The sequence below is a fragment of the Anabrus simplex genome, chromosome 5 (assembly GCF_040414725.1).
Source record: "Anabrus simplex isolate iqAnaSimp1 chromosome 5, ASM4041472v1, whole genome shotgun sequence".
NCBI classification, from domain to species: domain Eukaryota; kingdom Metazoa; phylum Arthropoda; class Insecta; order Orthoptera; family Tettigoniidae; genus Anabrus; species Anabrus simplex.
The window spans coordinates 450898382-450912628 of NC_090269.1; the positions used below are offsets into that span (position 1 = coordinate 450898382).

General features: G+C 38.4%; 1 protein-coding gene across 1 annotated transcript in view; it reads right to left on the reverse strand.

Moving 5' to 3' along the window:
- LOC136874637 (gastrula zinc finger protein XlCGF57.1) overlaps positions 1-14247 on the reverse strand; it is a 214118-nt gene that overhangs the window by 181538 nt on the left and 18333 nt on the right. Inside the window, exon 3 of the mRNA XM_068227988.1 lies at positions 3053-3148. Within this exon, the coding sequence (XP_068084089.1) occupies positions 3053-3148 (96 nt within the window). The remainder of the gene's footprint in view (positions 1-3052; positions 3149-14247) is intronic.

The window sequence follows — 14247 nt, forward strand, 5'->3', positions numbered from 1 at the left end:
CATCTCCACATCTCTTGCTTTGCCTTCCTAAAATGTCCTGTCACTGTGTTCATCTTATTACATGTTCATAAATGACCTGTCACTTGTTATTTTGGAATCTATTAAAAATTAGAGAATATCAGGAAATCACAGTTTGGTTCCTGTAACCGTCTTGGCCCAAGTGAGGACTTGTTTACTATGCAAGTGTTTTTTTAATGAATCAAAGGCTTCAGAAACAATGTGTACATTTTCTGTGTGGAACAAAGAATATATCTGAACCTTTTTCAGCAAGGTAAAATGTATAAAGCGCTCAGGAAACTGGAAGAGATGAGAAAGACATCTGGATTATTACCAATTTCTAGTGAGGCCAATCAAATGTCAAATGCCAGTACAAGTAATGCAAGGAGTAAGAAATCTCTTAAACATCTATTCAGAGAAGAAACTCACAAAAGCACCTTAGGGGCTCCAAAACGGTATTAAATTTAATGATAAATCTTCTAACAATATACAGTACCGTATGTGATGAGTCCAATGACACAGTGTTGAATGCTGACTACATTCAGGGATTTCAAAACTAAAGTCTATCAAGTAACCAAGGATTATGGCCTTTTGCTAAACAAAAAGAACATGATCTGCATTGTAATAACAAAGAAATCTATACTATCTACACTACCTTAACTTCTTTTGGTAAACAACAAACAGATAGAAAGGGTAAAAAAATTATTCCGGTTGTAACAGAGAACCATTCTATCAAAATCAAATGTTGGAGACAGAAAGCCTGGTTCACCTGCATGAGCATGTGCTGAAGTAATGTGAGACCAAAGCTCAAAAGGAGAACAGTCAGGTGCTATGGCCCCTCCATCCTGCTAAACGGGAGTACAGGCCTACAGTAATCACACAAGAGAATCCGAGCTTTCTAGATGTGGATATACGAGTGAATAGGAACAGATTGTGGATGGTAAAGTATGGGTACTCAAGAAAAAAAGAGAGCTGTCAACCTGAGCTCATCAAGACAATACAATAGAGGAGACTGAAATATATGGGTTACATTATGAGCAATCATCAAAGTACTGTCTGCTTCAAGTAAATACTTCAAGGAATAATTTTAGGCAGAAGAGGTCTTGGTAAAAGATAAATACCTAGGACTGATGATTTGAAGAAATGGGTTGGTATGTCAATCTGGAACTCTCCTACAGTATGCATGACAATATGGAGACGGCTGTGCTCTTAACCAAAATCGAGATAGAATAAGGCGGCAGTAGAAGTGATGAAACCAGCTGCCATATGCCTCACTGTGGTAGGGAAGGGCTTAGAAGGATAATATCTACTATACAATACTTAGTGTGGACCTCTTGAAGAAAATTTGAATATTAAGGTTTATAAAAACTGGCAATTTCATAAAAAATTGTGTGCTTCAAAATGTGGGTTGAAATAACTTCAACCAATTTCTCTGAATTTCCATTCTCACTAAACTAAATGACCAGGAAAGGCAATTAGTTGATGAAGAAATGGATAAAGAAATTACAATGAATGAAATTGAAATGGCAGTAACAAAGATGAAGAATGGAAAAACTGCTGGAATAGATCAAATTTCAGTGGAGATGATAAAGGCAGCTGGAGCTGTAGGCCTGCAGTGGACATATCGGGTTCTCAGGAATGTCTGGGAGAATAAGGAGGTCCCTGAGGATTGGCAAAAAGGAATAATCATCCCAATTTTCAAGAAAGGTGATGAGAAAGTTTTGAAGAACTACAGGCAAATTACTCTAATATCCCATGTTGCTAAGATAATGGAAAGGATACTGGAAAGTAGAATAAGGTTGATGGTTGAGAATCAGATACAGGAAAATCAGTTTGGTTTCAGAAGTGAAAGGTCAACAATAGAGCCCATTTTCATTATGAGACAACTAATGGAAAAGCATTGGGAGTACGGGAATGATATGGTGATGACATTCATTGATATTGAAAAGGCATATGACAGTGTCCCCAGGACGAAAGTTTGGGACATTCTGGTGCAAAAAGGAATTGGACAGGAATTAATAAAAATGATCATGGCATTGTATAAGGAATGTTGTAGTTGCGTGCTAACACAAGTTGGCAGGACAAGTTGGTTCAAAGTAACTAGTGGGCTGAGACAGGGAAGTGTTCTATCACCAATCCTGTTTACAATAGTAATGGATGACATCATGAGAACAGCAAAAGCAGCATATGGAGAAAGAGAAATGAACATGAAGTTATTTGCAGATGATATTGTGATTTGGGGAGAAGAAGACAGGAAGGTTCAAGAACAGCTGAATGTGGTGAATGAGAAGACTGAAGAATGTGGATTGAAAATAAGTGTAGAAGAGAGTAAAACTCTTGTTATGACTAGAGTGAAGAAAGAAGGGAAAGGTCAGATTAGACTTGCAGACAAGCCCCTGGATGTAGTGGAAACGTTTAAATACCTGGGGAGTGAATTAATGGAGAATGCTCAACTGGATGCTGAGATTAGTAAAAGGATTCAAGCTGGAAGTTGTTTCTATCATAGTGTAAGAAACATGTAATGGGACAAAGAAGGGCCAACGGAAGCAAAGGAAACTATGTACAAGATGTATTACGTACCCATAACTTACGGAGCAGAAATTTGGACAATGACAAAGAAGGATGAGAGTCGAATACAGGCAGCCAAAATGAAGTTCTTGAGGAGTATGATACAGAAGAGTAGAAGAGAAAAAATAAGGAATGAGAAAATCTGGGAAGAAATTGGAGTGGAAAAAATGAATGATAGAATAGAGAAGAGCTGACTAAGATAGTTTGGGCATATAAAGCGAATGGGCGACGAAAAAATGCCAAAAAAGGTGATGGAAATGCAAATCCAAGGAAGGAGAGGCTGTGGACGACCACGATTGAGATGGAAGGATACCATCCAACGCAGCATTATAGAAAGAAACCTGGACTGGGACACAGTGTTGGAGGAGGAGTGGTGGAAAGCCTGAAGAAAGTGGAGAGGAACCATATTTGCCCCTACCAGGCTACAGCTGGATAAAGGAAAATGATGATGATGATGACTAAACAGGTTATCAAATTATTAGATTACCTCAAAAGTCTTCACCTGTGTTTGTCCTGGCTCTGCCAACTCTGATTTAGTTTCTTCCTTCAAATGTGTCTCCTCTGATAGAAGTTCATAATTGTCCTGTAGGAAAGTCAATATATTACACACATTCTGCAAGACATATCTGAGAACTTAATCACCAATATATGAGCATGACCATTCATAATTTCCTAGTAAATGAGCCATTTTAAAATCATTATCATTTATCAGAAAATGTCTACATGTGGAAAAAAACATGTCAGCACTAAGGAAGGGAAAACTGTCCCATTTAGTAGCTCAGTGACATTCCTGGAGCAAGTATAACTTTCTAAAACACAATTATTCTGCTCATCCAAGAAGAAAAAAACCATTCAGAAAAAACAGAACTTCAAAATTTACTGGTAAGTATATGTCACCACAAAATAAATCACTTCTGGTATCTGTGAAGAGCACAGCCTGAGGGCAGGGAGGATACTCAACAGCTCTACCATCCAGTGACAGTGAGCTAGTGGTTACAGAGGAGGTGTGCTAAGAAAATGAGGAGTGAGTTAGTTTTCATTCGCTTTCCTCGATTAAATAACAGTCTCTCAGGTCCACTGATAAAGTATATACATGAACCAATGGTATGAGAGACAATTTCACACCCTTTCTTATAGGATGTGGCTGATGGTGTTACAATCAATGCTCGTAACTTAGTCACTTTCATACCGTTGGAGCCATGGATGAGATTGAGGCACAAAATACAAGTGACATACTGGTACATGATCTGGATCACACCAGAAGACTTCAGGCATTGGGCACACAGCATTCCTCCAGAGATAGACATTGACAGGCAACCTCATATGAAATTTGGGAAGAAAATCATCGACATAACCTGTAAACCACCTGAACCACATGCATGGCTCAAATCATATCAAACATTTAGGTTGGATGAGCCACTATTAACCTATAATGACCTAAACTTACCATGCGATAATACATAACATGTCTCAAGAAACGTGATTCTTCTCTTAACAATCATCTACTTTGCTTGTTCAACAGACTGCACCACGATTCTTGGCAGCTATTTCTGTTAGACAATTGAATTAGTTGGTACTGAGGCAGATTGCATAATTGTCAGCTCTTGTAACTGAAGAACAAGGTAACTAAAATGAATAAGTATGTAATTACATTTTCAATTTGTTATCTCTATGTAAGTGTTGTCTAGAAGCATGTATATTCCATTCAGGCATACTGTGTTTCTTTTGTAGGCTCGCAGATGCTTAGACTTTTCTGGGACCATACAGTAAGGCTAGGACATTTCACTGCTATGTTTCACTTTTGTTTACAATCTGTCCACAAGTCAATTACTTGCTGATGCTGAAATCATGTTGACAGATAACACTACAATACCAGAAAATAAAGTACAGCAACCCATAAACAATTAACCGAGCACATCTGGAGTACTCCAGGCAGGGAATGCCGTAGAAAATCAGTCACCCAAAGATATTTCTGCAGTTTCATCTGGAACAAGAGCTCCGAACGCCATGAGTTGTCCGGTAAGAGGAATCATCTTACATGAAAGAAGAGAACAAAAACATATCAGTATTTATTGGATTAAAGGCAAAATGGGAGGAGTTTGAAGTTATTTTCTCCCCACGAGATTTCCGAAAGTTCAAGGATTTTTCAAGGAGTGAGCACTTTGAATTGGCTGTTGATGATATTCAAGAAAGAGACCAAAAATTTGTTCCAAAACTGTCCTAATCTAAACATTACAAAAGAAGTTAAATATTTTTTGCAGTAATGATTTTGAGTGGTTATAACAATCTACCCAGCTCTTCAGACGGCTCAGTGACCTAATGAATATACCATATCCTTCTTACCATTATGTGAAAGATCTGCAAATCCTCATGTCCAAACAAATATCTGTGTAGTCAAAACATCATTGGTTTAACTACCATCATATTAATTTGTTTGTAAACAATCATTATCGTAATTGCAAAACATTACAGTAGTGCAAAGTCCTTGTGGTAACATATGATACTGCCTTGTCCCGAGGATGTAAACAATGTAATAACATATGAAGTGTCATGTTGCCAAATAACATGACCACAAGGAAGTTGTTGTTTAAATCAGTCCACAGACTGGTTTGATGCATCCCTTCACATGCCACCCTATCCTGTGATAACATTTACAATCCTTTGTAACTATATTTCACTCATAAACCAACTGAACAAGACCTGGATGTGTTAAGATGTGTCCTATCATCATCTCTCTTCTTCTTGTCAAATTTGGCCAAACCGATCTCCTATCAACAATTCGATTCAATATCTCTTTGTTCAGCAAATTTACCCAAATCGATCTTCTCTCAGCAATTCGATTAAGCGTCTCTTCGTTCGTGATTTGATCTAGCCATCTCACCTTCAACATTCTTCTGAAACACCACATTTCAAAAGCTTCTATTCTCTTTCTTTCTGAGCTAGTTATCGTCCATGTTTTGCTTCCATGCAATGCCACGCTCCAGACGAAGGTCTTCAGAAACATCTTTCTAATACCTATATCAATATCGACATGAAATCGGGGGGTTGTGGGTTCGGATCTCACTGGTGTCCAGTAGGCCATTTTTGTTCTGTACTCTATAACTCTTCAACACATGCTAAATGTACATAAGACGACCTAATGGGTTGGAAGTCGGTTTTGAAAATTTACTTTCTACAGAAAGCTCTTCCTTGCTTGTGCTAGTCCACCTTACTTCTGCCATCATTAGTTATTTTACTAACCTAGTACCAATATACATCTACTTCCTTTAAGACTTCATTTCCTAATCTAATATTATCTTCATCACCTGACGTCGTTCGACTGCACTCCATTACTTTCACTTTGGAGTTATTTATTTCCATCTTGTACTCCTTACCCAAGACTCTGTCCACACCATTCAGCAATTTCTCCAAATCTTCTGCAGTCTCGGAGAAAATAACGATATCATCAGTAATACCCAGGGTTTTGATTTTCCCTCCATGGATTGCGATTCCCTTTCCAAACTTCACTTTGATTTCCTTTACTGTCTGTTGTATATACTCACTGCAAAGGAGAGGGGACAAACTGCAGCCTTTCATCACTTCTTTCTGGATTGCTGCTTCTTTTTAAAAGCCCTCGATTCTTATCACTGCAGACTGATTTTTATACCGATTGTGGGTAATTTTTCGTTCTCGCTATTTGATCCCAATCATCTTTAGAATCACAAATAGCTTGGTCTAATCAACATAATCAAATGCTTTTCCTAGATCTATGAACGCCATGTATGTGGGCTTGTTCTACTTAATTCCATCCTCTAAGATCAGATGTAAAGTCAGGATTGCGTCACATGTTCCTACATTTCTTCTGAAGCAAAATTGATCTCCCCCAACTAAGTTTCCACTTCTCATTCCACTCTTCTGTATAATACGTCTTAAAATTTTGTCGGCACGAGATACTAAACTAATGGTGTGGTAGTTTTCACATTTGTCACCACCGGATTTCTTGGGAATAGGTATCACAACACACTGTGGAAAATCGGATGGCAGTTCTCCTGTCTCATACATCTTACCTCCCCATGCTGGTTTCTCCTAAGGCAGTCAGTAATTCAGGTGCATTGTTCCTATTTATGTCTCTCAGACCTCTGTCGATTTCTGATCTCAAAACTGGGTGTCCCATGTCATCAGCATCAACAGGACTCTTTCTTGTTCCAGAACCATCATCTTTGCCGTTAACTTGATGCAACTGTTGGATATGTTCCTGCCATGTTTCTGCTTTGTCTTCTTTTCCTGGTAGAGGTTTTCCATCTGAGCTCTTAATATTCATACACCAAGATTTCCTTTCTCCAAAGGTTTCCTTGATTTTCCAGTATGCAGTGTTTACCTTTGCTATGATCATTCAACCTTTAACACCCCTGCACTTCTCCTTCAGACATTCTTCCTTAGCTGTCCTGCACTTTCTATCCACTTCATTTTTTAATCGCTTGTATTCTTTTATGCCCTCGTCATTTCTTGCATTCTTGTATTTTCGTCATTCATCAATCAGGTCTAGTATCTCCTGAGATATCCCCTGATTATTAGTTGTTCTTTCCTAACATTTATACAGCAGCCTACGGACCTCATTCTTCAAGATTGTCCACTCTTCTTCTTTTGTATTTCCTTCAGCCTTTTCATTTAGTCCTTGTACAACATGTTCCTTGAAGCAATCCCTCACACTCTTTTCCTTCAATTGTTTAGATCCCATCTCTTTGCATTCCTTCATTTCATAAATTTCTTAAAATTCAGACGGCATTTCATGACCAACAAGTTGTGGTCAGAGTCCACATCTGCTGTTGGGAAAGTTTTGCAATCCGACATCTGGTTTCAGAATCTCTACCTCATTATAATGAAGTCTATTTGATACATTCCAGGTCTCGTCTGCATATACAGCCATCATTTGTGGTGTTTGAATCAAGTATTAGCAAGGACTAAATTATGATCAGTGCAGAATTCAACCAGCCAACTTCCTACTTCGTTCCTCTGTTCCAATCCGAATTTTCCTACTGTATTACCTTCTCTTTCTTGCCCTACCACTGCATTCCAGTATCCCATAACAATTAGATTCACATTACCTTTTACATATTGTATCAAATCTTCCATCTCTTCATATATTCTCTTGATTTCCCAATCATCGGCTGAACTACTAGGCATATAGACTTGCACTATTGTGGTGGGATTGGTTTGGTGTCTGTCTTGACAACAATAATCCTTAAATTATGCTGTTCGTAGTACCTTACTCGCTGCCCTATTTTCTTACTCATTATTATATCAATGCCTACATTTCCCCTGTCTGATTTTTTGTTGATAATTCTGTAGTCTCCTGACCAAAAAGCCTGTTCTTCATGCCAACGTACTTCACTTATACCAATTACATCTAACTTTAGTCTATCCATCTCCCTTTTCAGATTCTCTAACCTACCACAATTACTTCAACTTCTAACATTCCACGCTCCAACTCGCAGAATGTCACTATCCATCTCTCTGATGATTGCCTCCACTTGTATAGTCCCCACTCGGATATCCGAATCGGGGAATATATTAACCCCGGAATATTTTATGCGGGAGGAAGCAATTATCAGTACTTCATGCAAAGAGAGAGAGCTGCATGTCCTCGAGAGTTAGTTACAGCTATAGTTTCCCATTGCTTTCAGAGGTTTAGCAGTATCAACACAGCTAAGCCATGTTGTGTATTATTACAAAGCCATATCACTCAATCATCTAGACTGCCACCCGTGCAACTACAAAAAGCTTGCTACCCCCTCTTTCTATGAACCATTTAGTGTGGTCTCTCGACAGATACCCATCCGATATGGTTGAACCTCTGGATCAGCTATCTTCTTCATTGGGACGCACGAACCTCCGCACCGTGACAAGTCACATGGTTTGCAGGGGAAGCACCAGGAGGTAAATATCAAAAAATGAAATGGAAATTTGAAAAAATTAATTTAGGACATTAAGGGAAGTGTCAACATTACGAACTCTGTGCCATCTATGAGGAAATATTAGTACTTCTTTCCAGCGTAGAATTTTGTTTCGTGTAAAATTTACATCCCTTGACATATTTTATTTTTGCTACTGTGGTTTCACTGAGCTAACGGCTGCTACCTTTAGCTATGAGGCAGCTTTCAATGCTCCAAAATGTTAAAAAAAGTCATAAGAATGTAACGGTAGGAACCTTGCCATAGTCATATGTTTGGGAAAGATATGTTGTAAGCACGGCTAAAGAATTCAAAAAGTCTTCAAAGCAATATTTTGGGGTTTTAAAATACTTTCCTTCATATACGATGTTATGATTTTGGGGTATACTTAGGAACAAAAGATATTTTACATCAATATCCATCTTTCGTTTTTACTAAATTAGCTCCCTCATATATTTACTGACTTGGAAAAAGTCATGTTATCATACACTGGAATGTCATGGTGCAAGTAATATAAACTCAGGACAAAGACAAGAGGCCACAACAGAGATAAATGAGAGTGTAAGTTCCTGTGTCGTCACTATTCTCTCATGCACGAGGGGCAGCTGGATGTGTGGTCACTGTTAGATAATATTCAAGGTTGTGGGACCACTTGGAACGTCCACTCTCCCTCCCCTCACCATTAGTGTAAGCCATCAAAGATGATACCTGCCGTTCCATGACCTTTTAGGAGACTAGTAATCTCATGGAAGTTAATTCGCTGATTAAAACAGCATTAAGGTACAAAAGGCTGGAAGGTAACAATACATAGAATTTAACAAAGGTTAGCAGAATTAATGTGAAAAGGGAAAGACAATGACGAGAAAGGGGCAAGTGGAGTTTAATAAGACTGACTGCAGGAGTGGTTGCTGATCAGTTTAATGGATATCAGGAATTCTAGGGTTTTACAGCACCAATCACTGAGACTTGTGTTCTTCATGTTGGAGGAAAAAGCTAAGCTTTTTACTGCTCTTCAATGACAGTTTTGGTTCAACTGACTAAAATCAGAAGAATATATTAGAGCCAAACTCTGGGGAAAGGAAATGTTATGTAAGGATTGTCACTCGTGAATCCTTAAAAAGAACTATGCACGGGAACAAGAACAGATTACTAGTCATGTAAGTAAATACAGGATGAATCACATAGCACCAAGAATATTCATGAAATGTCAGGAGCTATTTTTAATAATAATTAGAATGCGTATTATTTCAGAAAGTTACATTTTTCAAATGGAACAATGAGTAATGACATCAACAAAATTAAAATGAAATAAACTAGACTGTGAATGGTGTGTTTTCAGGATTCTAGTACAAGTAGTTTGCGAGCTATCGTACGTTGAATATAGTTACGAGACTACGATTTGTCCTTCTCATCCTGAGCCCTCCTCAAACCTTTGGTGTGGCGAACCTGTTCTTGACACCTTCCGGCAATATCGTATCGAGAACTCTGCAGTCGGTTATTTCCCTTAACGTGATTATTCTGGAAAGGCCTCCGGTTACATCTGTTTCCATAATACCATTTCCAATTAGGATTCCCCTTCTCCCTGTAGTTCCAATTTCCTCCACGCCTCTTTCACTGATCGTTCGTAGGACATGAGTGTTACATATAATTAATCTCATAATGGAACCGTATTGAGGATAATATATTAAAATTATAAAATTCTTTTATTAACAACAACAATATATTATATTGAGTAGGTGGTTTTATAAGGACATGAGTGTTACCAATTACCTCGGTATTCCCGCGTTACTTCAGGATGATGTTGTTTCCCCTGTCTGAGTTTCGCTGACTTGCTTCTCGGGCTTCACTGGCCATATTCACGTGCTGTTCGTGAGACCAAAATCACCTCGAGATGTCTGATCGTGTATGTGGTCCAACTGCCAAAGGATCATCTCAGACTATATGGGCGAATCTACCTTTGATGCGATAAGCATCTTTAGGACTTCCGGAGGCAATTGGTTTTGGATAGCTTGAACCAATTTTTGATCAGATGATGGCAATTCAAGTTAATGCATCTTGACAAGTTGGACGGGGATGTATTCTGCATACTTGGTAGGGCCTACTGCTTTGTACCTACGTGAATAATTCAATTAGAGCCTAGACTCTGCTGAACTTCTGTGCAACGAAATGTATTTAAAAAGGCATGTCAAAATTATAACGAAACTCTTTAAACTACAATACCTCGAGGTACCGTTCAGCCAAACTTAACTACCATTCTTCAGGAATTTTATATGCTTACCAATGTGCTTAAGAAATCCCTTTGGCATTAATTGCAGTGTTGGAATGTTCCTTAAAAAATTTTGACCTTCATCATGGTGTTGGATTATTCTCTTCTCTAGGGTTTCCGTCTTCAAAGCTAAAGTGCTATCGAATTCTCCGCAAATAGTCTATCTTTGAATCTAATTGTTAAACACCAGCTGTTAAATTTTCACGCTGCTCCTTCATTATTCTCAAAGTGTTCCCCTTACCATCATTCATGTACTTTAGCAACTCCTCTATCTGCCAATTAATGTCTGCTCTAAATACCACATAGCTATCGGTCAGCTGTTTATGTGTCACCTGGCCATCAATTACATGTTTCTCAAGTTCCTTCTTTATTTCTTCCTGAATATCACACAAAACGTTTATCAATGTCTGTCTGTCTTTCAACTATCATGAATTTAGACGAATTGTTTGAGATTAACTTGAACTTCCACGAACTGTTTGTCCATTTCCCTCCAAATTTCCATCTGAGATCTCTTTTAATTCCTGACAACTTGCCTGTGTCCTGAATACTAATTTCTATGTTTGCTAGTTTATCAATCGTGTCTTGAATTCCAACCTTTAAATAATCACTGGATTCTTTGCAACTAGCTTGTGTCCTGAATTATGACTTTCAAACCCTTACTGGATTCTTCTAAATCATCCTTCAAACTACTGTTTTGAACTTTCATGTCCTTCAAACTCTCATTCTGAACATCTAACTTATTATTGAAACTCTCAATTCTCCAATTCTGAATCTTAACCTCTTAGTCTCTAACTTATCAGTCATCTCTTCCATTACCGGTCTCAGCTGATCCAACATCAACTCTCCCTCCATAATACAAACGAACGGAGCATGCTCGCTGTCCAATGTAGCCAGAGTTATTTACATTAGCAGCTGAGATTGAGACAATACCTAAACTAATTACTTACATGAAAGGCATATTTAAAGGCCGATACATAGCTGTCACCATCATAATCATCATCGCCAAAGGAATGTATGACAAGATCACCTACCACTCAGAAACATTGGTTCACGTCTCCACAGCTGGCTCTAAGATCTCTCCATGACTGGGCTTAAAACTGCATTACAATTTGGTGGTATGATATTTTCCAGGTAGCACATATACTACACTTGCAATAATATTGATTCTTGTTTTATATATCACACTGACATACGATCGATAATACCTGTAATTTTACACATTCCCGTCCCTCACAGAATAAAAGTGAAGCTTCACAATCAAAGTAAAAGTTGTCAAAAGCGCCCCACGGCTGTAAACCACTCAACTAGTAGGACGGTAGTGTACCGTTAGCAAGAGAGTTCCTTTCTGTTCATTTCAGAGCACGTATCAAAAACCTGCTTTTCTGAAGACTGAATAATTTCCAAGAAATTCACTGTATACATAGCGCCCCCTAAATACACAAAATACTCTTACTCCTGTTAATACTTGCTCTCAGGATGCAATAATTCACTTCTCCACGCGATGTACAATTTACATTAATCCCTGGAGGATGTCAGTTCGAATAGGGCTTCAGGTACAGAATGCTATACACTCACCTTAAGAACGGTTCTTTGCTTTCATATTTACGATGTTCGGAAACGAACTTTTAATGAATTATGTAACCCCGTGCCTGTTCAACATACCATGTACGTCCTAAATTCACTTGCAGTTGCTTTACACACAAGGCTGACTGTTCATAAATATCACATTGCTTATCTGATTTGAGACACGACCCCACACAGACCGACTGGCAATAAGATGCTGTGTATTGGGCTGGGAGATCTTTTATTCCTTCTGCCCACTTTCTCAGGATTTGCGGTCTGATAATATACACTCAGGGGATTCCCAGATGACGTGCAGAAGCTTCTCGCTCCTACTTCATGATCACTCTCTTTCAAAATTTTTTTGCTACTTGCTTTACGTCGCACCGACACAGATAGGTCTTATAGCGACGATGAGATAGGAAAGGCCTAGGACTGGGAAGGAAGTGGCCATGGCCTTAATTAATGTACAGCCCCAGCATTTGCCTGGTGTGAAAATGGAAAACCATGGAAAACCATCTTCAGGGCTGCCAACAGTGTGGTTGGAACCCACTATTTCCCGGACGCAAGCTCACAGCTGCGCGCTCCTAACTGCACGGCCATTTTGCCTGGTCTTTCTAACTTGTCATCGCCTCAAATGATCCTTTATACCCTAAAACCGTACCAGAAGAGAGTCGCTTATACGGGGTGGGTTGGAACTATTTCTTGGTAGATGAATAAGTAGTTCTTAAAAGAGCTGCTATTTGCGACACAGCATCAGGCCCATGTACTAACTTATTCAACTCTATATTACCGCAGGATCAAAGCTTGAAAATTTAGTTAGTTTCTATTGCATGACCTGAACTATTCATATTAGTTAACTGTTGACTATCTTGGGAGATAGCTTTAAATTATCTGTTTGCCGGTGAGAACAAATACACGGCTTTAATTTCTCATTGGTGGATGTAAAGCAATAGTCTCGGCTAAGGGATGTCCAAACTGCACTCTTCTCTCTTCCCAGGATCTTCGCTCTCTCTCTCTCTCTTGTATGTTCCGTATCAGGAAAAGACATACTAGCATTTGGGCACAACTGGCACTAGGGGACGCCTCACCAGCTTATCACCTTTTTAAAACAGCAAGTAACTTGATTCTGCTCCTTGTAATATTGAAATTTCGGTTGTCACAGGAAAATAGCTGATTCCTTCTACATGCAATTAGAAACTTATTTTCACTTCATTTATACAGATCTTAATCATTTTGACAACAAACTTAGGCTATCAGATGCAGTATATATATATAAAATAACATGTCCTGACTGACTCATCGCTGAACCAAAACCACTGGACATACAGAAATGAAATTAGTGGATACTTTTATATCACAGTGTAAGTGCTTACTAACGAAGGATTTTTGGATATTCCGTGGCCAAGGGGGTCAAAACGGGGGAAAATAGTTAAATGAGTATATGTCGAAAATTTAACAGTTTACAGAAGTAAATAATGGTATTTGGAATCTCCTTTAAAAATAAAGAAATGCATATTGTTTTGTTTTTGGAACATCCCCTTAAGGGGGTGCAAAAGGGTGAAAAGCAGTTGGATACCTTTTATGTGGACTCTTATATCTCGAAACTGAAGATGTTGTAGACATGAAAATTGGTATTTGGAATCTCCTTTAATAATGAAGAAACACATTCCTTTTTTTTGAAAAACCAATCAAGGGGGTGAACAGGATTGAAAAAAAGGGAGCAAATTTTAGAAATGAGTATATCTGCAGTATATCTCAAAAATGTAACCTGTTGCAGAAGTGAAAATTGGTATTTGGAATCTCCTGTAAAAGTAAAGGAACATGCATAATTTGTTTTTTGGAAAATCCACTTAAGGGGAAATGAAAAGCTGGTAAATTTTTAAAATTAACATACCTAAGGTATACCTTAACATGTTACAGATG